The sequence below is a fragment of the Neoarius graeffei genome, chromosome 18 (assembly GCF_027579695.1).
Source record: "Neoarius graeffei isolate fNeoGra1 chromosome 18, fNeoGra1.pri, whole genome shotgun sequence".
NCBI lineage: Eukaryota > Metazoa > Chordata > Actinopteri > Siluriformes > Ariidae > Neoarius > Neoarius graeffei.
Genome location: NC_083586.1, coordinates 21,985,868 through 22,011,964, shown reverse-complemented (window position 1 = coordinate 22,011,964; position 26,097 = coordinate 21,985,868). Strand labels below are relative to the sequence as shown.

The 26,097-nt window shown below is 44.1% G+C and overlaps 1 protein-coding gene across 1 annotated transcript; it reads right to left on the bottom strand.

Moving 5' to 3' along the window:
- hapstr1b (HUWE1 associated protein modifying stress responses b) lies at window positions 1–26,097 on the bottom strand. The gene is made up of 4 exons (XM_060899442.1): window positions 25,713–26,097; window positions 24,296–24,376; window positions 1,158–1,418; window positions 1–1,069 (listed from the first exon to the last, which is right to left on the bottom strand). Exons 1-4 carry the CDS (start codon window positions 25,906–25,908, stop codon window positions 828–830), a joined length of 780 nt encoding a protein of 259 aa, XP_060755425.1. The 5' UTR covers window positions 25,909–26,097; the 3' UTR covers window positions 1–827.

Below are 26,097 nucleotides of genomic sequence, written 5' to 3'. Positions count from 1 at the left end.
TTTAGTTAAAAGCTTCATTTCTTTAATGCAAGAATCATTATTGTACATTAACAATTCAATGGTCTCTGCACAGCTCTTTTTTACAATATGTACCACAAGTCTATGTCAGCACCTACTGTTATTTACATTTCATAAATGTTACACCGGAGATGTGCTGAGGAAGAGGAGGAAAATGAGAGAACGAGGAGTGGAAGAAGACTACAGAATGAACTCATGAGAAGGATGGGAACTTCACAGTTAAAGAAAAATTTTAAAATAAATCATTACAAAAAGGTGATTCTGGGTCACGTTCAGTAAATGCTGTGTACGGAGCACTAGTGCCTGCTTCTTGAGCAGCAAAAAATAAAAATGAAATAAAATAACATTGTAAATAATATTTAAATTTAAAATAATAATAAAAACACTTGTTTGTCTTTAAGCCACAGTGTGGTAGCTGAGCTGGGGCAGTGACAGGTGCTGCTTGGAGGAGGCAGGTCTCTCTCTCTCTCTCCCACTCCCTCCCTCCCCCTCACACACACACACGACCAAAAACACACCCTCACATTCATAGCATCACTCACACCACTTACACACACACACACACACACACTTCTCCCGCAGTACAAGTACACGCTCGGACGTTCAACGCAAACAGAAAAGTGAATTAACGGTGTGTGTGTATGTATGTAGACATAATTGCATGGAAGGGCACTTTGCTCTGAGCTCCGCCTCCCGCTTGGTTCTCCCGTTCGGAGTAAAGATGGGAGGATGACTGACAAGTGGCTGTTTAGTTTGTTTTACTTTCTCTTAATCTTTTCTTTTCCTTTTTTGTGTCAACTCGAGACGGCTCAGATCATCCTGTTACGTTTGTGGGTGGGCGAGTCTGTAATGACATCACTACACTGGGCGGAGCTCCGCTTGCGGGTGCCGTTGTCCAGGTGGAGCGCCATCTCCTCAGCGATGAAGGTGTTCAAGTCGACGTCGTGGAGACCGTTTCTACGACGCCCGGGGGTGGAGCCTGCGCTCAGGTGTGTGGGCGATCCCGGTGCTCCGGAGCGCATGCTTATACTCGCCATGGCCCCGCTCAAGCCTGCACACACACACACGATATCGATTATTTCAGAGTCGCACTGTCTCTCAACATACGCAGAAGTGTGTTAAATTCAGTAAAAACGTACCATGCAGAGCGATGGCCTCCCTAAACGGCTGCAGGTCTGTCTCGACGGACGAGCTCGTCTCCGAGGACGGCGCCATGGCGATTCTGGGTGGAGCCCGGGAGCTCCGTGGGGGCGGGGCTTTGCCACACAGGAAGCTGATGAGGTCTTCACGCCGGATGGTCCGCCTCCTCTTCTTCACCCAGGCGAGAACGTCCTTGTTGCGCCGCTGATGGCCAATCTGAATGCCGAGCTCGTAGCTGCGCTGGTGCGCTTCCACACTCTCTACACAGAATAAACAGAAAAGTGTTTAGAAAAGTTTAAAGTCTTACTTTAAAAAAAAAAAATTCTAAACCGCTACATTATTTTACACATTCTTAAGCCTAGGTCACAACCGGACGTATGATTTTTTGGCTGTGCGATTTTTGGCGTTTCCCAAATCTCTTTTTTTTTTTTTGTTCGTGGAGAAAGACTCACGTTGGCCGTAAGTTTGTCTTGCAACCTGAAAAAAAACGTAAGCGCCTGTAGAGTGAGTTTGACATGACAAAGAACCTCTGCGGCCGGTCTGTGGCTCGAAAATCAGCACGTCACACGCGCGCCCTCCGTGCATTTCTTGCACGTAGACCGGCTGTAGGAGCACGTACGGCCGGTTGTGACCGAGGCTTTAAAAGCAGCTCTAAGGTTCATCCATACACCTACACAATTTAACACTTTCAAAAAAAAAAAAAAAATGGAGGAAATTGAGAAGAAATATTTAAGACGTCAAAGTGAAAGTTTTTTTGTGTGTGGATATGAACTACTGTCACAGCATGAACCTGGGTTCAGACATAGTGGGTTTTTTTTTTCCCCCCGTTCACCCCTCAATACACACTTCAAGAATATTCTTGGTGTTTGAAGGAACAGTTTACGACATATGCACACGCCACCTCCCAAGGTTTTATTACCACCAACTGTGCTTTCATATAGACGCCGACATTTTCCAAAAACGTTTCTGGAAGAGGGTAAAAACAGTTTTCAAAAAAAAAAAAAATTTTTTAAACGTTTCTGCATATGCGATGTGACTTCTCTTTTCGAAGCTCTAATAACAGCTCTGTACCATCGTTTTATCGCCTCGTGCCGCTGTTTAGTTGAGGACCTGGGTTAGATATGTATGCACATAATGTAAGAGAGGATAACTCAACTGTTATAGGATAATTTGAACCCAAAGAGGCGGCATGGTGGTGTAGTGGTTAGCGCTGTCGCCTCACAGCAAGAAGGTCCGGGTTCGAGCCCCGTGGCCGGCGAGGGCCTTTCTGTGTGGAGTTTGCATGTTCTCCCCGTGTCCACGTGGGTTTCCTCCGGGTGCTCCGGTTTCCCCCACAGTCCAAAGACATGCAGGTTAGGTTAACTGGTGACTCTAAATTGACCGTAGGTGTGAATGTGAGTGTGAATGGTTGTCTGTGTCTATGTGTCAGCCCTGTGATGACCTGGCGACTTGTCCAGGGTGTACCCCGCCTTTCGCCCATAGTCAGCTCGGATAGGCTCCAGCTTGCCTGCGACCCTGTAGAACAGGATAAAGCGGCTAGAGATAATGAGATGAGATGAACCCAAAGAACAACTTGGGATGTGTGCCAAACAGGCCAAAAATTACCAATCCAAGATGGCCACTGGTAGCCATATTGAAAATATCCATTTTTGAACCACTCATCGCAGAAGCATGTGCAATACCTCATTTAATGGGTTTTTGGGTATGGGGAATCCATTAGTGACCTCCTTCAATCTTGAAAACGATAAGGGAACAAGCTATAAATCAAGCGCAACGTTTTTTTTTTTTTTTTAAATTGCACCTTCACAGAAAATGAGAAAAACAGAATAACCCTTCCTCAAACATGACATCATGAAACTGGGAGACCTATGCACATAATTTAGGAGAGTACAAGGCGGCAAGCATTTGATTTAATATAAAGAAATTGCATTTTCAAATCATACTATAAACATTCCATTGATCATAAAAGTGAAAAATACAAAACAAAACTTATTTTAGTAGGCAGCGATATCTTGACAGCTTCAATGTTTAACAGCCAAAAATACAACTTTTAACGTCACATTGTTACTGTTTGTGCGTCACATAAACCAGGGTCAGGAACATGAGGCCATTATTAAAAAATGTTCTGTTTCCGGTCCACTGGCCGGGTGAGTGCAGTTTGTGCGGCTGAAATTTTTTTTTTTTAAACGCTGGTTTTTCGACATTTTTTTCGGGTTCGTAAATCTAAAATCGAACTTGACATTTCCGCATTCCCAGGGCTTTCCACTAAGGCTCTTACTAGCCAGCCATGACAAATAAGTAGCCAGCCGGGCGGAGTAAACACAAACTCCTGTGCACGCAGTTCCCAGGATTAAATGCATTTTCCACAGACCATTTATTTATTCACTTTACTCAAATACAAAGTAAAATGGCAGTAAATCTTCTCTCTTTTCTTGCGTATTGCATCATGAGGCGTTCCTGGCTTGTAAATCTCTTATTTTCGCTGCATGACACATTCACGCAGCTGAGCATGCTATGAATTAACAACGACAGCGGTCTGCAGTGGGGCGACACAATTACACACTCAGCCAACATTTCTCCATTTGTGTATGAAAATACACTCCAACCACTCAGTTTGGCTTCATTTACAACCAACGGTGTCTTTTGATGCCAGCACGTAATTGAACGAGAGAAGACTGGTTTACCGGAGACAAAATAAGCGTCATCTCTGCTTCTGTTCCCTCCGACACACTACTGCCTCCGCCGAGTGCGCGCGCACTCTGAACTGAATCAGCTCCGCGCATGCGCCGTGCGGCACAAAAAAATGGCAGCCACCATGAAGGAAGGAGATCCGGAGTTTTCAAACATTCGCTTAAGTGTGAAATCGCAAAATGGTATTCTAGCGAACAACAAAATAGTAAAGATTCAGAAAAACAAATCATTCAGTGATCATTTTAATAGTGTAATTTCATCCGAACTCGGCCTAACGCTCGATTTAGAACTACAAAAAGTCCGTGTGTCGGACATTTTAAGTACCTTTGTAAAAGTTTTGCAAATGTTGCAGTCAGCATTTAAAATGCTAACTTAGTTTTTGTACAAGTTTCAGTTGATTAAACCGTCATTTTATTAAATGTCTGCTTTTGTAATAAAAAAGTACTGAAAGAAGAAGCAAACAGCATTGCGATTTCTTATCCATCCATAAAAAAAAAAAAAAATCCCTCCCTCCCGACTGAATTTTTTTGCTCACCCGGTGGACAGGAAATGGATTTTTTTTTAGGGATGGCCTGAGTTCTCTCATCTCAGATCATCTCTAGCTGCTTTATCCTGTTCCACAGGGTCACAGGCAAGCTGGAGCCTATCCCAGCTGACTACGGGCAACAACGATGATACCGGAATACCGGCGGCTATCTTCGATTGGTAATTTTCAGACTGTTCGCCCCGGATAGCGATTTTGGCACACATCCCAAGTTATTCCTTGGGGTCAAATTTGCCTAGAACAGTTGAGTTATCCTCTTCTAAACAATGTGCATGCATGTCTATTGGCCCTTTTCCACTACTCTTTTTCAGCTCACTTCAGCCCGACACGGCTCGCGTTTCGACTACCTCAGAGCAGCACGACTCAGCTCGCTTCAGCCCTACTCAGCACTCAAAACTCGCACGGTTTTGGAGTGGGGCTGAAGCGAGCCAAACTGAGCCGAGTGGGGCTAAGGGCGTAAGCAGACACTCCCCTGTGCACTGATTGGTGAGGAGGCGTGTCCTCACACGCCCACATACGCCCCGCGAGCACGCTGGGATCTGTAAACACCGTAAACCTGGAAGAAGAATTACGAGAATTTCTGAAGCCTTATGCGCCTCGCCTCATCTATACGCTCTTGCCAGCATCTGTTGGCGTTGTCGGTGACAACAAGCCACAGCACCAAGACCAGCAACACTAACGACTCCATGTCCTCCATGTTTATCGTTTACTATCCGGGTCGTGAGACTACCGCTTAAAAGGTCACTGATGTCACTGTTAGTGCCGCCTAACGACATCACGTGACGTCCACCCACTTTCGCTAACTCCACCCAATGTGTCCACCCACTTCCAGCCAGCACGGTTCAGCGCGGTTGTAGTCGAAATGCAACTCCAACAGCCCCACTCAGCTCGACTCAGCACGGCACGGCTCAGCCCGACTCAGCCGCGTTGGTAGTGGAAAAGCGGCATAAGCCGGGTCCTGGACTCAGGGCCGCGTTAACCCTTGCCGAGGCCCTGGGCATACACACCCCGAGGCCCCACCCCCGCCTGTTGTCAACTGCGCTCAGCAAATTCACCCCCTCAGATGTGCCTGTCTAACTAGACACAGAAACTTAAATAAATAATGACAGTGGCATGATTAGAAATACTATTGAACGATAAAACTTTATATCCATCAACACTTATTTAATCGAGAAAAAGCAATGGTGAAGTAGGCGATTGCATGGTGAAAAAATCCATCAGACATCACGGTTAACAAGTCTGGTTAACTAAAGTTTAACCTCAAGAAGCCTTTGAATGAGTGAGTCAATGAACAACATGTCAAGAACATAACCTCGGCCTACAACAGTTTCCTTAGTATTCAGAACAAGAACATTCATTTGGTATATAAGCGTTCGTTTTCATTTTGGAATCCAGGCGACTTTTAACTTGTGAAAACAAAGAGCGATAACAAAGAAAGAAAAATATCTTGCTTCTCAGAAATAAATCTCAAAATGTTAGGCTATGGACCCTTTTCACGTGACGTCACGACAAACGCGGCCGCCATTTTGGACGTGTACTACCAGTAGTTTACCACAGCCAACATTGAGGAACGGCAGCAAAGAAAGTTTTTACTTTCAGCAAGACTTCCATCATGCCACTATATTGTTGTGCACCTGGATGTAGTAACCATCAACACACAAGGCATCTCATCTCATCTCATTATCTCTAGCCGCTTTATCCTTCTACAGGGTCGCAGGCAAGCTGGAGCCTATCCCAGCTGACTACGGGCGAAAGGCGGGGTACACCCTGGACAAGTCGCCAGGTCATCACAGGGCTGACACATAGACACAGACAACCATTCACACTCACATTCACACCTACGCTCAATTTAGAGTCACCAGTTAACCTAACCTGCATGTCTTTGGACTGTGGGGGAAACCGGAGCACCCGGAGGAAACCCACGCGGACACGGGGAGAACATGCAAACTCCACACAGAAAGGCCCTCGCCGGCCCCGGGGCTCGAACCCAGGACCTTCTTGCTGTGAGGCGACAGCGCTAACCACTACACCACCGTGCCGCCCACACACAAGGCAAGGTTTATCATTTTATCGGATCCCGACGGAGAAGATGGATAGCGGCCATTAACAGGAAAGATTGGCAGCCCTCGGCATACCAACGCTTGTGTAGTGACCACTTTGTTGGAGGTAAGACGAATAAAATTAGCCAGAAAAGGCATTACATTGCTGTTAACATTCTGTGGCGGCGAGTGTGTAACCAAATGCCGCTTTTCCACTACAAACGCGGCTGAGCCGTGCCGTGCCGAGTCGAGCTGAGCGGGGCTGTTGGAGTTGCATTTCGACTACAACCGCGCTGAACCGTGCTGGCTGGAAGTGGGTGGACACATTGGGTGGAGTTAGCGAAAGTGGGTGGACGTCAGGTGATGTCGTTAAGCAGCGCAAACAGTGACATCAGTGACAGTGGCGGAACAAGTCAGAGCCGGGCCGGGGGCGGGGCAAATGACCAGGCCCTTTATTAAAGCTTATCATAACATCATTTTAGGCTACAAAATGTCCGCAACTGCGGTGTTTACCAATTTCAACACTACCGGGTGCAACTATGTTATTTAGTACATCAAGTCCTTCAGACGAACATGTAACTCAGAAACAAAAAACATTAGGATACTGTACATGGCTCATAATAAAACATCAATAGCCTATACTGCGCACATTATTTGAAGGGCATACGAATGAGCGCTCAGAGGTTGCAACGGTGACAGGAAGAGTCAGAAATAAAAGGAGGGCGGTGCAAACCTCACTGAATGCACTGTGTTTACCAATTTCAACACTACAGGGTGCAACTATGTTATTTTGTACATTAAGTCCTTCAAACGAACACGTAACTCAGAAACAAAAAAACATTAGGCGACATACTGTACATGGCTCATAATAAAACATCAATAGCCTACTGCGCGCATTATTTGAAGGGCATACGGCGAGCCTTGCGCTCCGCGAACTCGTCCACGATGCTCTGTATGTCACTAATTCAGTGATCTTTTAAGCGGTAGTCTCACGACCCGGATAGTAAACAATAAACATGGAGGACATGGAGTCGTTAGTGTTGCTGGTCTTGGTGCTGTGGCTTGTTGTCACCGACAACGCGGACAGATACTGGCAAGAGCGTATAGATGAGGCGAGGCGCATAAGCCTTCAGAAATTCTCGTAATTCGTAATTATTCTTCTTCCGGGTTTGCGGTGTTTACAGATCCCAGCGCGCTCGCGGGGCGTGTGTGGGCATGTGAGGACACGCCTCCTCACCAATCAGTGCACAGGGGAGTGTCTGCTCACGCCCCCAACCTCAGTCGGCACGGTTTGGCTCGCTTCAGCCCCACTCCAAAACGGTGCGAGTTTTAGGGGCTAAGCAGGGCTGAAACGAGCTGAGTCGTGCTGGTTTTTGGTAGTCGAAACGCGAGCCGTGTCGGGCTGAAGTGAGCTGAAAAAGGGTAGTGGAAAAGGGCCAAAATAGGCTAAAATAACCCATTGTAACCTCTCTGTTCTTCTGTAGTAGCTATTGTTGACTAGCTAATGTCAACAACATAGTAGCTGGTATGTTACTGTAGCAATGTTTACGTTCAGTCATTTGGATGACTGTTAAAACCTTTCAGTCTCAAGTTTTTCCTTTACTGGATTTGAGCAATTCCAGCGTGATGGACGTGACACTTGAACTCAAAATGGCAACAAATGACCCAGTGCATGTTTTATTGTCTCCCAGTATTTAAACAGGTGTTGCATATTTTAAGGCTGTACCATACTGGAGAAGTGATAGAACAAGAACAATTCCCATAGTACATCTAGGGCATGCCAGAAAACGCCAATAAAAGATGCGTTATGGATGTGACAGAAAAAGTATCACTTTTCTTGGGTGACTGTACATTTTTATCAAACTCTGTGAAATTGTAAACCTAATGTCGAAATGGAGATATCCATTTGATAGAGGGGTCCAAGGTGAATATTAAAAAATCTTTGTTTAAAATATTTTGTATTTCATGCAGAGTTTCGGAAGGAAAAGTCAGCGTTATGGATGTGACGAAATTCCGTTACGGATGTGACGCGTCTGAAATAGACATGGCATACGTTTAGAAAATCAGCAATTTAACCACCATAACCCTTTGAAAAACTCTCTAAATATCAGCTAAAACTATCAAAGTTCTTAAATAATATTTAGGATGGCTATTGTTTTGCTGTTTTGTGGATTTTAGCATACATTTCTGTGGCTTGTGGCAATAATATAGAATTGTACATGATCAAAGTTGATTTTAGCTTGGGTTTTACATTATAAGAAAGAAAGACTGACAGTGACATATTAGGTGATCAAAATATTTATTTATGTATGTATTTATTTGTTTATTGCCTAGGTGATATCTCTGGGAGTGGTTTTGATGTATTACATGTTGCTTTATTTTTGCATGGTGAGGTTGACATTTACATGGAATTGCCCATTTACTAGTTTACTGTAATTATGATCTGGCAGCTATTTACACCGGATCCAGTGTAAATAGCTGCCGGAGCCAACGTCCGAGGTTCCGGAGCGCGCCAGCTTGCTCCCCCTCAAATTAAGCAGCGCGCTCCGGCTTGCTCCCGGAGTGCTCCAGCCGAGGTTCCAGAGCGCGCTCTGGCTTGCTCCCCCTCAAATTAAGCAGCGCGCTCCGGAACCTCGGCCGGAGCACTCCGGGAGCAAGCCGGAGCGCGCCGCTTAATTTGAGGGGGAGCAAGCCAGAGCATACGTCAGTGAACAATCCTGGTGGAAGCAGGTAAACGTCGTTCTCTAAGCCTGCTAACCTCAATTTTTGCAAATACCTCTCCCTCTGCTCGCCCTGTAAATGCCCTACGTCGCTGGATAGTGAAGGTGTTTTCTGCATCTCGCTCCTTTTTCTTTTATGTTTTTCGTTTGTCGCCTTCCTCGCATTCAAACTGATTCGAGCCGAAGTCCACTACATGTCCAAAATGGTGGTCGCATTTACTAAGGTCACGTGACTGAAAAGGGTCTATGGGGTGTTCACATGGCAACTTTTACTCCGGTGTAGCACCGGGGCTGCCCCGGTAGAGCGTTCACACGGTACAAAGTTATACCGGTGTCGCCCCTGAAAGCTGCTTAAACCGGTGCAAATCTAACCCTGCTCGAGAGGTGGTTTAAGAAATTTACTCTGGAGTAAATGCTAGTTTGCGGGGCAGCACCGATATAAAATGGGACGTCTGAATGCTACAGGGGTAGACTCGCTACGCGTGAGGAGAGTTGATTACATACGGGCATTGCATAATTTGCATCCTGGTATTTTGCGCTTCCAAAATGGCGAATATCAACAACAACAGAACTGCGTGTCTTCCAGTGTTGCCAGATTGGGCGGTTTTAAGTGCATTTTGGCGGATTTGAACATATTTTGGGCTGGAAAACGTCAGCAGTATCTGGCAACACTGGTGTCTTCATCCACGTTGTTTTCCCGGCGCTTGGTGATGCCATGACAACCGGGAAAAGGAAGTACATTTTCACGCATGCGCATATTTCATTTCCGCATTATTACTATCGTATAGCACGGTCGCAAAAACTGCCGTGTGAACGCAAGTGGGGCTGCACCGGTGCTAACACGCTTCTCTCTAGTAAGCAGGTTTGTGACGTGTGAACGCTCCACAAAATTTACACCGGTGTAAGATATATCGCAACAAAATACATCGGTGCAGCATCGATGCAAATATGTGCCGTGTGAACACCCCTTATGTGAAACATTTCATCCTGTTACACGTAATGTCCCAAACAGCAGTGGCACACAGCTTTGCGCATTCAGTTTGACAGCCACGGGTCAACTTACAAGGGCGCTTTCCTAATTTTCTGGAAAGCGAAGTCATTAATTAAACCATTGAACTCAAGCTGGCGTAGCGTGTGAAGACACGGTGGACAGTGATCATATTGACAATGACGGGTGATTTATGCGACGGGACAAGATGGGCTTCCTTACGGGTGGCGAAATGCATCAAAAACGTTATCAGTATGATAAAACTTCTGAAAATATATCGTTTCATATTTTCCGATCTCACTACCTCCGAGGCCCCTTAGTGGCCGAGGCCCTGGGCAGCTGCCCATGAAGCCCATTAGGATAACGCGTCCTTGCCTAGACTAGTTGGAAAACTGGAGAATTTGGTGGCTGCTTTTTTTTTTTTTAATTTGGTGTTCGTCCACATCTTTTCCTCTACAGACAAAATTCTCTCTTGTAGCTGTTCGTTGTTGAAAAAGCATGACTGCAGCTAGTGTCTTTCATTTGCTTGCTGTGTGTGGAATTGACTCTGGAGTCGATGCGGTTTTCAATACCTCGAATCGGCAAATCGACTTTCAGCGATCGACTTTAACGTGACCCGAAAGCAGGACGGTGACTTGGTTTCGACTGGAGACTTGACACACATGACTGAAAGTGTGCATCGTTTTCACCAATTAAACAATGCTGCGTTTTATATAAAGGTAAAAATCTCCACAAATATACGAAGCCATCCTTAAAAAAAAATAAAAATCCGTTTCCTGTCCACCGGGTGAGCAAAAATATTTTCAGTCGGTAGGGAGGGATTTTTTTTTTTTTTACTATATGGATGGATAAGAAATCGCAATGCCGTGTTTGCTTTTTCTTTCAGTACTTTATTACAAAAGCAGACACATTTAATAAAATATGACGGTTTAATCAACTGAAACGTGTACAAAAACTTTAAGTTAGCATTTTAAATGCAGACTGCAACATTTGCAAAACTTTTACAAAGGTACTTAAAATGTCCGACACACGGACTTTTTGTAGTTCTAAATCGAGCGTTAGGCCGAGTTCGGATGAAATTACACTATTAAAATGATCACTGAATGATTTGTTTTTCTGAATCTTTACTATTTTGTTGTTCGCTAGAATACCATTTTGCGATTTCACACTTAAGCGAATGTTTGAAAACTCCGGATCGCCTTCCTTCATGGTGGCTGCCATTTTTTTGTGCCGCACGGCGCATGCGCAGAGCTGATTCAGTTCAGAGTGCGCGCGGAGGGAACAGAAGCAGAGATGACGCTTATTTTGTCTCCGGTAAACCAGTCTTCTCTCGTTCAATTCCGTGCTGGCATCAAAAGACACCGTTGGTTGTAAATGAAGCCAAACTGAGTGGTTGGAGTGTATTTTCATACACAAATGGAGAAATGTTGGCTGAGTGTGTAATTGTGTCGCCCCACTGCAGACCGTTGTCGTTAATTCATAGCATGCTCAGCTGCGTGAATGTGTCATGCAGCGAAAATAAGAGATTTACAAGCCAGGAATGCCTCATGATGCAATACGCAAGAAAAGAGAGAAGATTTACTGCCATTTTACTTTGTATTTGAGTAAAGTGAATAAATAAATGGTCTGTGGAAAATGCATTTAATCCTGGGAACTGCGTGCACAGGAGTTTATTTTGTGTTTACTCCCCCCGGCTGGCTAGTATGAGCCTTAGTGGAAAGCCCTGGGAATGCGGAAATATCAAGTTCGATTTTAGATTTACGAACCCCCCCCCAAAAAAAGTGTCAAAAAAACAGCGTTTAAAAAAAAATAAAAAATTCAACCGCACAAACGGCACTCACCCGGCCAGTGGACCGGAAACAGAACATTTTTTAATAATGGCCCAAAGCCAGACGGCAGTGCGTTCGAATCTCTACTGTGAATAAAACGACGCACCGTGAAGCCAAAAGCATGACGAGGTTTATAACTTGCGCCACCATTTTCTTATAGCTGAATTGACTTGGATTGCAGACGCCTAGTCAACACGGTCATCGTGTAAAGTCCAGAAATATAGCACAAGGCAAGTGAACGTAATGTGAGACTAATCGGTCAGCTCGCTAATTAACACAGACCTGATGCTAGCAAACAATTGTGACCCCTCACAGAATCCAGGGACGCATGTCGGCCAAAACGAATCCGAGATAATCGCAAAAGAAGCATTTTTTTTTCGAAATTTGTGATTTGTTTTTTTCCATCATGTGCCAATTGAGATCTTGAAGAATGCAATCAGTATTTGAGATAACAGATTATTTTGTTGGAAAAGCATACATTTTTTGTTGCAAATTGTCTCGTTTTTGTCAGGACCGTAGCCTGCTGGGGGGTGTGGGTAAAATACCATATGGGCCATTCACATGATGATTTAAGTCTTTTGTTTTTTTCGCGAATCAGCTGTATGATACGAGCTGAGCGCATGGCTACTTAAGCTGCATACAGGCGTGTGATTTCACTATGGAATGAGTTACTAAACAGAGCGCAGAGGAGCTGAAACACCGCGAAGCAAACAGACGCACGGTATTTACATCGGAGATAACCATTTCTAGCAAAAAAAAAAAAAAAAAACGCAACCTCGTTTTCCAGATTGAATGGAATACTTGAATGATCGGATGATACACGGACCGTTCTAGGATTACATTCCATCAGAGGCATTGGTGTGTGCAAGGCGCCGTTTCTCTTTCTGATGGGGTAAGTTTATTAATCTAAGGCTGTGTGGTTATTTTTGCATGTAACGGAGAGTGTTGTGGTTTGGTTAAGCCTAGGTCACAACCGGACGTACGATTTTTTTGGCCGTGTGATTTTTGGCGTTTCCCAAATCGCTGCGGGTTTTTTTTGTTCACAGAGAAAGACGCGCGTTGGCCGCAAGTTTGTCTTGCAACCTGAAAAAAACGTAAGCGCCCGTAGAGTTTGACATGACAAAGAACCTCTGCGGCCGGTCTGCGGCTCGAAAATCAGCACGTCACACGCGCGCTCTCGTGCGTTTCTTGCGTGTAGACCGGCCGTAGGAGCACGGTACGGCCGGTTGCGACCGAGGCTTTACATGAAACTAGTGTTGTTAGTTGTGTCATCATCGGGCTATCTTTCTTTCTTACGGTGTGAGTAATTTTTCAACCACAAAATGTTAAAGTATACTTTAGGACTTATTTTTGTACTTCATAATTGTGTTGGGCATACTTTGCATGGAAGGAAAATTGACGTGGTGATCTTTGTTTACATGAAAGTAGTATCGTGCTAGCTCGTAGGGGGTAGGGCTTTCCTTAAGGTCATGCAAATGAGCAGCATTATGTGCCCGCCCTGCACCCAGAGTAGCTGAGATGGAAAACTTTGAGGGCGATTTTCTCCCTTTTCTGTTTTAAGAAGTATACACTTTCAAAAGGCCACACATTCTTCAAATATTGTCAGATCTCCACATGGAAGGCATCATTGGAAAGCTTAGAAACTGTACTTTCTGAATCTGTCAATAACTCAAAATGCCCCCGGGCCGACATGTGTCCCTGGATTCTGTTTTCTGACAGAATTTTCAGTTTGGTGTCGATTGTTGACGTCACCGGTGATTACAGCAGATACGACATTAAAAAAAAAAAAAAAAAAAAAACCTCACTCAACTGAGAACGACATGCGGCCTGAGTACCATCATGAGACCCGCTGGTGGAAACGCTGCTCCTGGAACAGCTATTACACAAAAAGCAGACGATTCGTTCCTGCATTTATCAAGCGCGTGAAGTCTCAATTCATACTCGAGGGAAAACAAAAACCAGTCTGCTCACTGTACACCACAAGACCAGTTTTAGGCAAAGGCACAAAGTGCATCTGCATTCTCTCACACTGATCTCGCTCCATTCCAGTCAGACAGCAACCCCAGGGGCATTAAGCAACAAAAACTGGCCAGACAGACGTCTCTGCAGCGTCTGATAAACACTCAGACCAGCGGGGCGCATATTAACACTCAAGATGTAGTGGTGGGACAAATCAATACTCCAGCACATCATCCGCTTGAAACAGATTTATAGAAATATAAATAAATAAATTCCATACACACATGGCAGCTTGGGGACACACGTTCCCAGGAAAGCAAACAACAACAGGGTGGTGTGATGATGCAGCGTTCCAGCGCTTATATTATAGCAGCTATAAATATTCGTTCCCTTATCAGCGTCTTGTGGTGAAATCATTTTTTTAAAAAAAGTGCCGACACTGGTGACTCCTTCCATAAACATCTGACAGAAAGCCAGCTTTAAAAATGGTGTTTATTATTAACGGCACGTCTGCCGGACACACCGAGTGAGCCGTTACCATAGAAACAATAATGTATTAATATGGAAAACTTACACCTTCTGATAAACCACACAAACTCTCTCCTGAACACCGACGGCGTATTTCAGCCTGGATGCAGGGAAAGTTCAAACATCTCGCAGCACAGTGGTAACTCGTGCTGAAGAGATCGGTACAAGTATTTATACATAGCGCTGAATCGATAACACCACCTACACCCAAACACATCTTGTTCTTCTGATGCTAGTCTGTACGTCAAGTCTGAAGACACGGCGGCTACCTGTAAAGCTTAACGCTGGGGGAAAGATCCACAGACAGGTTACGCAGCCCGTGTTTAAAGGTCTCGCAGAGAACCACGTACCAGTGCACACATCTGCACGTCTTTTACATGAACCATAACTAGCGACGACAGGCCATTTTTAAGTCTAGCTGTGATCAAGGCGTGTGACGTGTCAAAAGAAAAAAAAGTATGAAGCTCAGAATTCAAAACTGGTTTTATTTTCCCTCTAAGTGAAAGAGAACAGAAGTTATAGCTGTTTGAAATTTTCGATTTTTGGCCGCTTCCAGCAACATACACCCATCTTCAGAAAGTAAAGCAAAGCACCTTCAGGAGCAATTCTTGTGCCCAAGTTTAAAAACTTTTTGCTCCAGAATCTCATCTCACATCTCATTATCTGTAGCCGCTTTATCCTGTTCTACAGGGTCGCAGGCAAGCTGGAGCCTATCCCAGCTGACTACAGGTGAAAGGCGGGGTACACCCTGGACAAGTCGCCAGGTCATCACAGGGCTGACACATAGACACAGACAACCATTCACACTCACATTCACACCTACGGTCAATTTAGAGTCACCAGTTAACCTAACCTGCATGTCTTTGGACTGTGGGGGAAACCGGAGCACCCGGAGGAAACCCACGGGGAGAACATGCAAACTCCACACAGAAAGGCCCTCGCCGGCCCCGGGGCTCGAACCCAGGACCTTCTTGCTGTGAGGCGACAGCGCTAACCACTACACCACCGTGCCGCTTGCTCCAGAATTTAACTTTTAAATTCAATTGCACAGTTTGCATAGTGAGACGGCATAAACTACTCAAATCAATTTCAACAACTGAGCAATGGCATGACCGGTTAACTGTCAGTATTTTGCTGACCACTGTACCGAAATCATTCAAACCCGACTAAAGTTCATTAAAGGAGAACTGAAGGCAATTTTTTTTTTAAATCATCAAAATTCTATTTCTCATTTTATTAAATACATTTCTGACAGCCATTTTGTCACTGCTATAGCAAGTTAAGTGTTTGAAATATGCTCTGTAATATCAGTCCATACATCAAAGCGAGGCCGGCACGGTGGTGTAGTGGTTAGCGCTGTCGCCTCACAGCAAGAAGGTCCGGGTTTGAGCCCCGTGGCCGGCGAGGGCCTTTCTGTGTGGAGTTTGCATGTTCTCCCCGTGTCCGCGTGGGTTTCCTCCGGGTGCTCCGGTTTCCCCCACAGTCCAAAGACATGCAGGTTAGGTTAACTGGTGACTCTAAATTGACCGTAGGTGTGAATGTGAGTGTGAATGGTTGTCTGTGTCTATGTGTCAGCCCTGTGATGACCTGGCGACTTGTCCAGGGTGTACCCCGCCTTTCGCCCGTAGTCAGCTGGGATAGGCTCCAGCTTGCCTGCGACCCTGTAGAACAGGATAAAGCGGCTACAGATAATGAGATGAGACGTCAAAGCAATGGCTGTAAACAAGATTCGTTGAGACCTGTGCGAGACATCGTAGGACAGAAGTAAAACGTACAGCAGAAATCAAAGGTGACCAACATCTGCTGACGTTGTCAAAAGACACGCGTGCCCTCCTTCGAACGTTGATGTAATCAAGCCGGAAGTTTTGTTTGTTTTGATAGCAATCAGGAAAGTTTGAAAAAAAAAAAAAGAAGTAGGCAGTAATCGTCATTTAAACTCGTTTTTGTGCAACATTTCATTTGGAAAACAGTTTTCAAAATGGTGGCACTGACACCTGGCTGATACGCCACGTTTCAAAGTCTCGTGAAGATCGCACGGATAAGCGATGCCCGCCATGGACCAAATGAACTAAATTCAACATGGCTAAAAACCGAATAGGCTGATAAGTAGAATATTTAATTGCAATTAGGTGCCAATACGAGTCGCGATATAAGGTTACTAAAACTGAAAACGTAATTTAATAACACGTTAATTAAGAAATAATGCAAGTTTAAAAATGGTCATTATTAAAAAAAATGTTCTGTTTCCGGTCCACCGGCCGGGCGAGTGCCGTTTGTGCGGTTGAAAATTTTTTTTTAATGCCGATTTTTCGACATTTTTTTTAAAAAGATATTTTTTGGGCTTTTTTCACCTTTATTTGATAGGACAGTGTAGAGACAGGAAATGAGCAGGAGAGAGAGACGGGGAGGGATCGGGAAATGACCTCGGGTCGGAATCGAACCTGGGTCCCCGGATTTATGGTGTGGCGCCTTATCCACCTGAGCCACGACGCCCCCAGGTTTTTCAACATTTTTTCGGGTTCGTAAATCTAAAATCGAACTTGACATTTCCGCATTCCCAGGGCTTTCCACTAAGGCTCACACTAGCCAGCCATGACAAATAAGTAGCCAGCCAGGGGGAGTGAACACAAAATAAACTCCTGTGCACGCAGTTCCCAGGATTAAATGTATTTTCCACAGACCATTTATTTATTCACTTTACTCAAATACAAAGTAAAACGGCAGTAAATCTTCTCTCTTTTCTTGCGTATTGCATCATGAGGCGTTCCTGGCTTGTAAATCTCTTATTTTCGCTGCATGACACATTCACGCAGCTGAGCATGCTATGAATTAACAATGACAACGGTCTGCAGTGGGGCGACACAATTACACACTCAGCCAACATTTCTCCATTTGTGTATGAAAATACACTCCAACCACTCAGTTTGGCTTCATTTACAACCAACAGTGTCTTTTGATGCCAGCACGGAATTGAACGAGAGAAGACTGGTTTACCAGAGACAAAATAAGCGTCATCTCTGCTTCTGTTCCCTCCGACACACTACTGCCTCCGCCGAGTGCGCGCGCACACCGCATGTCGGGGCCGCGGATGAGTTACTCTCCCTTGATCAACGAAGTCTGCGGGGAATTTGTGGTTATTATCGGTACAAACGGCGCGAATCACAACTTAAATGAGTGCGGTTCAGTTTGACATTGTCAGTCCGTTAGATAAACATTTAAATTTTATTAAAATCGAAAATTAATATTTAGAGCCTGGGGGCTACAAAAATAATAGTCATTAAAGTAGCCGGCTGGACTTAATTGTGTAGTCGGCTGTATGGCCGGCAGCCGGTGCTTGTGGAAAGCCCTGCATTCCGCGCAGAATATAGAACTGAATCAGCTCTGCGCATGCGCTGTGCGGCACAAAAAAAAAAAAAAAGGCAGCCACCATGAAGGAAGGAGATCCGGAGTTTTCAAACGTTCGCTTAAGTGTGAAATTGCAAAATGGTATTCTAGCGAACAACAAAATAGTAAAGATTCAGAAAAACAAATCATTCAGTGATCATTTTAATAGTGTAATTTCATCCGAACTCGGCCTAACGCTCGATTTAGAACTACAAAAAGTCCGTGTGTCGGACATTTTAAGTACCTTTGTAAAAGTTTTGCAAATGTTGCAGTCAGCATTTAAAATGCTAACTTAAAGTTTTTGTACAAGTTTCAGTTGATTAAACCGTCATATTTTATTAAATGTGTCTGCTTTTGTAATAAAGTACTGAAAGAAAAAGCAAACAGCATTGCAATTTCTCATCCATCCATATATATATACATATATATACACACATACATACATACACACACACACACCTCCCGACTGAATTTTTTTGCTCACCCGGTGGACAGGAAACAGATTTTTTTTTTTAAGGATGGCCTGACTTCAGTTCTCCTTTAAGAATAATAATCTACATCGATTCCTTTTAAAAGTATTAAATCTGTCCTCTCCGACTGTATTCTCTTCTCTACAACTCGCCTAATTGGCATGTGATGGCACAAGGCAAAAGGTAGCAGCATAGTTCTACACGTTACTTTTCAGAGGGTGGCACTCAATAGCGCCATGTATTACACGCTTCTAATCAAATGGGATTTCTTCAAAACAATATTAACATCCCTGAAAACTACAAGAAAAGGAAAGCAAGTTCAGTTGCACCAGCTCTCCCAGAGTGTGAGCCAAGGGTTGTTGCTAAAACCCGGGACGGAACATGACATATCGCTCAGGCAGTGACCTCTCCCTGGTTGCTGCTAAAACCAGTGACATCCCGTCCCGGGTTTTAGTAATTGCCTGAGCCAAGCAGTAATGGCAGAGTACCCAGTATGGAGAGAATAGAGAATGAGTGGAGCAGCCGTCTGATTTCTCCGCTGGATGTGCTCGCCTCAGCAGCAATATCTCGCCCTTACATGGAAGAAACGAATGAACGGAGAACTGAACGAACAACTGAAAGTCAGATTGTTTCAAAAACAATCAGCCTTCAAGAAGCAAGAACGCAGACGGGTAAGCTCCGACTCTCATTTGGATACAAAACATGTTTACCTGCATTTAGATTAATACAGTGCCTTGCAAAAGTATTCATACCCCTTGAACTTTTTCACATTTTCCACCTTACAACCACGAACTTAAAAGTTTTTTTATTGAGATTTTATGTGATTGACCAACACAGAGTATCACATAATTGTGAAGTGAAACGAAAATGATAAATGGTCTTCAAAATTTTAAACAAATAAAAATCTGAAAAATGTGATGTGCATTAGTATTCAGCCCCCCTGCGTCAATACTTCGTAGAGCCACCTTTTGCTGCAATTCCAGCTGCAAGTCTTTTGTGGTATGTCTCTACCAGCTTTGCACATCTAGACACTGAAATTTTTGCCCATTCTTCTTTGCAAAATAGCTCAAGCTCAGCCAGATTGGATGGAGAGCGTCTGAACAGCAATTTTCAAGTCTTGCCACAGATGCTCAATGGGATTTAGGTCTGGACTTTGACTGGGCTGTTCTAACACATGAATATTCTTTGATCTAAACCATTCCATTGTAGCTCTGGCCGTATGTTTAGGGTCATTGTCTTGCTGGAAGGTGAATCTCCTTCCCAGGCTCAAGTCTTTTGCAGCCTCCAACAGGTTTTCTTCCAGGATTGCCCTGTATTTAGCGCCATCCATCTTCCCATCAACTCTGACCAGCTTCCCTGTCCCTGCTGAAGAAAAGCATCCCCATAGCATGATCCTGCCACCACCATGTTTCACAGTGGGGATGGTGTGTGCAGGGTGATGAGCAGTGTTAGTTTTCCGCCACACACAGCGCTTTGCATTTAGGCCAAAAAGTTCAACTTTGGTCTCATCTGACCAAAGCACCTTCTTCCACATGTTTGCTGTGTTCCCTACATGGCTTCTTATGCCTGTCTTTCAACAATGGCTTTCTTCTTGCCACTCTTCCAAAAAGGCCAGATTTGTGGCGTGTACGACTTATAGTTGTCCTGTGCACAGATTCTCCCACCTGAGCTGTGGATTTCTGCAGCTCCTCCAGAGTGATCATGGGCCTCTTGGCTGCTTCTCTGACCAGTGCTCTCCTTGCTCGCTCTGTCAGTTTAGGTGGACGGCCATGTCTTGGTAGGTTTGCAGTTGTGCCATACTTTTTCCATTTTTGAATGATGGATTGAACAGTGCTTCTTGAGATGTTCAGAGCTTGGGATTTTTTTTATAACCTAACCCTGCTTTAAACTTCTCCAGAACTTTATCCCTGACCTGTCTGGTGAGTTCTTTGGTCTTCATGATGCTGTTTGTTCTTCAGTGTTCTCTAACAAACCACTGAGGCCTTCACAGAACAAATGTATTTATGCCGAGAGTAAATTACACACAGTAGGACTCTATTAACTAATTAGATGACTTCTGAAGGCAATTGATTGCACTGGATTGTATTTAGAGGCATCAGAGGACAGGGGGCTGAACACTAATGCACACCACATTTTTCAGATTTTTATTTGTTTAAAATTTTGAAGACCATTTATCATTTTCGTTTCACTTCACAATTATGTGCTACTCTGTGTTGGTCTATCACATAAAATCTCAATAAAAACTTTTAAGCTCGTGGTTGTAAGGTGGAAAAATGTGAAAAAGTTCAAGGGGTATGAATACTTTTGCAAGGCACTGTACATGTAACTTGTGTGTTAAGTTAGCGGTGTAAGATTATTTAATTTGCTTCAGAATGTGATTGTCTCAGGTCGTCTGATGATTTAATGAGCCTTTTACGTTTTATCAGTGAAAATGCATGCATGTACATGTATGCTGCATAAGTTATAACACCCATCCTGTTTTAATGACAGTCAACCCACAATCAGTGAAGTCAAATCAGTCTTAGTTGAGCGAGTCGGTAACGGGATTTCTTACTTTCACCATCAATTTTTATTTATATACGACTTTGGTCAAAGGCCTCGGCCTTAAAACTGGTTCCCGCTGTGACGTCACACACTCCAGGCTGGCTGGCTCAGCGGGGCAGCTCGAATGCCAACTTTGTGGTCGATTTTAACTCTCAAAAATATATTTTTCAAAATACCCATTTATGCAGCATACAAGAGTCAAGGATGGAGATACTATCCACTCAAACGTTTTTAAAAATAAAGGTTCTGCGCATCTCCTTTAAAGGAACAGTCCACCGTACTTCCATAATGAAATATGCTCTTATCTGAATTGAGACGAGCTGCTCCGTACCTCTCCGAGCTTTGCGCGACCTCCCAGTCAGTCAGACGCAGTCAGACACGCTGTCACTCCTGTTAGCAATGTAGCTAGGCTCAGCATGGCCAATGGTATTTTTTGGGGCTGTAGTTAAATGCGACCAAACTCTTCCGCGTTTTTCCTGTTTGCATAGGTTTATATGACCAGTGATATGAAACAAGTTCAGTTACACAAATTGAAACATGGCGATTTTCTATGCTATGGAAAGTGCGCACTATAATGACAGGCGTACTAACACCTTCTGCACGCTTCGGCAGCACATTGATATCTGAGCTCCGTATCAATGCGCTGCCGAAGCGCGCAGAAGGTGTTAGTACGCCTGTCATTATAGTGCGCACTTTCCATAGCATAGAAAATCGCCACATTTCAATTTGTGTAACTGAACTTGTTTCATATCACTGGTCATATAAACCTATGCAAACAGGAAAAACGCGGAAGAGTTTGGTCGCATCTAACTACAGCCCCAAAAAATACCATTGGCCATACTGAGCCTAGCTACATTGCTAACAGGAGTGACAGCGCGTCTGACTGACTGGGAGGTCGCGCAAAGCTCGGAGAGGTACGGAGCAGCTCGTCTCAATTCAGATAAGAGCATATTTCATTATGGAAGTACGGTGGACTGTTCCTTTAAACTTCAGCTCATTCAAGAGAAAGTGGGAATTTTTTTTTTAGCGTGTTGATTGATCCAAAGCTAGTGTTTATACAGATTATAACCCATCTAAAGCGAAGACCTGGTGCATCCACGCCACTCTTTATGCAGGAATTTCACATTGAGGGGTTCTTGTTGACTTTTACTGATCCAAATGAGAGAATTACAATTCTCGACCTTGAGCCAAATGCAGCACGAGTTATGTTAGATAGAGGAAAGGGGACAGGGCGTCCAAAGGGTCAGTTAATATCCGAGGGTTCAAAGGACCTACTAGGGTTAATAATTTTAGATTCATACGTTAGATTCATTTGATACCATTACTGGGGACTGTTTGAGAGAGATTGCTCAGTGGTGTAGTACTCCTACAGTAATTATATATTTAATCAATCAATCTCACTAGGGCTCGAGATCTGAACAACATGGATTAAAGCAAAAAAAAAAAAAAATTGACTGAAACTTTACAGGGGGGGGGTTATGGGTGGATTTCGATGAAATTCTGAGAATGGTTAGAACTGATAACTTTATCATCAATTAGTTAATGGATTAATATATTCAATTTATTGCACTCTCTTTCCATTGCTTCCGTATATTATTTTTTTGTGGCAAACCACACAAATGCAAGCGCCTGGAATGTTTAGTTTTCTACACCATGAACTAAATGGCTTTCCGTTTTCACCTATTTCGTACAGCCAAGCCCACCTCCACTTGTGTTTTACACCTTTATCGATGGCAGACACATCAGTGCCTTCTTTCATGTAAAGCGCATCCATGCTGCCGAAACCGAAAGCAGAATGACATGCTCCTCTGTGCTCGACGTCAATATAGAAAAAAGTTTGGATCTTCGCTTAAATTAAAATTATAATTTGACTTTACTTTGTGTTGAATACGACTTCAAAAACAATTCAAGATTTTAAGAGAAATATTGTGGCCAACACGAGTGTTAAGTTACCTAAAAGTTGGCTGCTATCTACTTTGCGTTCGTTCTCATTTCCCTCCATCATTTCATAGGCCAGAAACAGTTGTTTTGACGTAATTTAACTTAGTAGGCTATGATTATTATTTAACCGTAGTCTTCTAGACATTTTGACTGTTTGGGGCATTGAACGCTGGTGTATGATTTTCAGGGAATAAAGTTTAGCGCATGTCGGAGCATCATCGCGCTCGCAGCCTCCAACTCCTCAAACGTCCTTTAAATTGTGATATAACGTAGGCTATAAGGCACGGTTCTAACATACCTTACACACTGGCCTAACGAAAATAATAATTGTTGGGGCGTCTGCTGATTTGTTAGCTATAAATTTAGGTCTAATTACTTCTGACAGTCTGCAAGCATTGCACCGTCGGGTCTTCAAGTCTGGCTGAAGCAGAGGAGCGGGCTTTCCGGGGTTTATTTTTTCTTTTTTTTAAACATTCTCCATTTCTATATGTCCAGGTTTGAACTAAGTCATTTTGGCAAGATTTAATTTAATACAAAACAGAAATGGTCAGACACAAGCACATGGGAATGCATTTTGCCAATTTTGACAGCACATGTTTTTTTAATGCCGCACCGTAAGGCAATTTATGCTGACAACGCAGTCCTCGCAGATAGCGTCGCAGACAGTGTCTGCGTAGCCCCTCCACCTTCGCAGACGCTCTGCGCGCACCTCCCAAAAATTGTGACTGCCGCAGAAGCCTCGCAGACAAGAGGGCTCTGATTGGTCCACTCTACATCCGCTGTACACGCACTTCCGCTTCCCTACTTTCCCGGTTTGTTTTCACTACCGCCATTTTTAAAAACACGAGCGAAGATGGAGCAGCACGAAGAGCGGTTGATCGAGGAAGTACGTACATCTATACGACTCCAGTTCTAGTCATTATAAGTAACCGGAGGATAAACACTCCACTAACCACACCCACCAACTACTCCTAGCGATTTCGCGCCCCCTTGCGTTGTGGCGGTGAATAACATCGCGCACGCCTATTACTCCCCGCTCAACGATAAATTACAACTGTCTGCGAAAGCCTTGTCGCAAGAGCATGCAGAGGCCTGTAGACAGCGAACGTTTAAACATGATCAAACATAGGAAATGAACGACACAAAGCATGGCTCAAAAACAAAAAAGTTAAATAAACCCTGCTGATAGTTGATGGCGTTGCAACACAGTGTTATAACCCAATCTCTACCCAACCACCCGTCATTTTAATTCTCCTCGGATCAGCGCCGACCTCACATTTGGCCTTGGGAGAGTTCGGTTGACGGAAATCCGTCACACGACGGAAAACTTTAACCCATGGAACAAAATTTCAGTCTCGGCCAGAACTCTGCCAGTCAGTCGTCACCCATCTTTGGGCACAAGACTACGTTAGACGTCTCAAGACCACAGAATCATTTCACATAACTGGCACACAGCTTCACAGGACACTTCCCCCTACGGTGTTTTTCGACCCAACATACCTCTATAAAGGTTGGTGACAGCAGTAGCAGCATTTTGAAAAGGGACCCAAAGAGAAAGCCCCTGTTGCTGACACACTCGATCTGTAAGAAAAAGACAGGAAGCTCTTTATATTTCTCAGAATAATCATGTGTCATCATTTCCCCTGCCTGGTAAGAGTAATGTTAATGTAAGAGAGCCACCAGCTAAATCCCAAATATCCCCCAAATGGTTACCTAGTACACTAGATAGGGCGCATGTGTCATTATTTTGTAGTGCAGTCCTGTATGGAGCAGACAGCTGTTAGGGATACGGCCAGGCGAGATGTCCCTACATATATATACACACACACACACACAAAGGCTCGATGCTCTCAAAACCGAGCAAAAACTTCACACTGTTCACAGTAAACCCGTTTTAAAACAAGATGTACACTTTTACCAGGTAATACTAATAAAACTTTAAGGATTTAAACTGATATCCAGAAAAACGACGCCATTTTGTTGGGAGTTTAGTTTTGATCAGTGTGAGGAAACACCAAGCCAAAACAAGTCCACTTGGACGGATAAACACTTAGTTATGAGGCCAGTAATAATATTAATATTTTTTTTTTTTAGTTCTTTTAGCAAACGGATCCCAAAAACAATCAGACCTGATAAACTCCAGCACTCAGCAACAATAACTCCAGCACAAATCGTAATAACTCAGCTGGCTGCCTATAAACCTTCCTTCGCCATTTTGTTTCTTTGCATACATATATATATCTATATTTTTTTAATACAGTGGTTTATTTAAACACCAGGTGCTTTTCTGTTTCTTAAAAAAAAACAACAACAACCAGAAGTCCACAATGCATGTGTTCCAGCTCTGAATAAGGAGAAGGCGAGCTGAAGACAGAGATGCTTTCGGCTATAAATTGTCTCAAGTTATTTTCACCCAGAGGAACTCCTCCCAGGACTTCGCCATTTTGTTTCACCAAATGATAGGCGTCAAAAAAAAAAGATTTAAATTGCACATGGTTCGTTTGTGCGACTATACAGAGAAGACATTACGAGCGAAACACGCTCCATGGATTAAAAACACAAAATATACCAGCTGAGAGTTCATTAATAATCAAGCCGCCTAATTAGTGACGGTATTAGCATAAAAGCTAGCTAGTTAGCTAGCTAGCATAAGATAGCGTTACAGGGCAGGGCTTTGACTAGCAAGCGACCTTCAGTGTGGACAGACGGGGAAATTCTTTTATCAGGGTTTCTCAAACCGACCTGACCAGAACCTTAAGAGTTCGAAAAGCACTTTAGTCTCGCCGTGTTTTATGAAGTTATCCAGGGAAGCGACCCAAACCTGATGCCCTTTGTTTAGCTAGCAAGCTAAGCGGTATCTCGGTTAGCTTAGAGTGTAAAGATCACGAGCTCGGCTCGGTCTCATCAGTAACCGGACCTTTGTAAAGCTGCGCGACCGCCGTGGCGGAGTTCTGGAAGAGGTGCCACAGCTTCTGCCGGCTCTGCTCCGGTTCCTCTTCACTCGGCTCGTCCTGCTCGGCCTCAGCCAGGCACTGCCGCTCCCATTTGGAGAACCAGTGCTCGGGTCCGTGCTCCTGGATCTCCGCTTCGCCCTCCTCCTTCTTCTCCTCCATAATTATTCACCGACTATTATTTTATACGTCCGATAATATGTTTATAATTCTTCCCAGCTGAATTCCTGAATCCAAGCCGCGGCCTTATCCACAGCTGTTAGATTTTTTTTTTTCTTTCCTCCTTCCCCCCCTCCCCTTCAAACCTGTGACTGCATGGCGCATCAAGTCCGCCGGTTGACAAAACAAAAC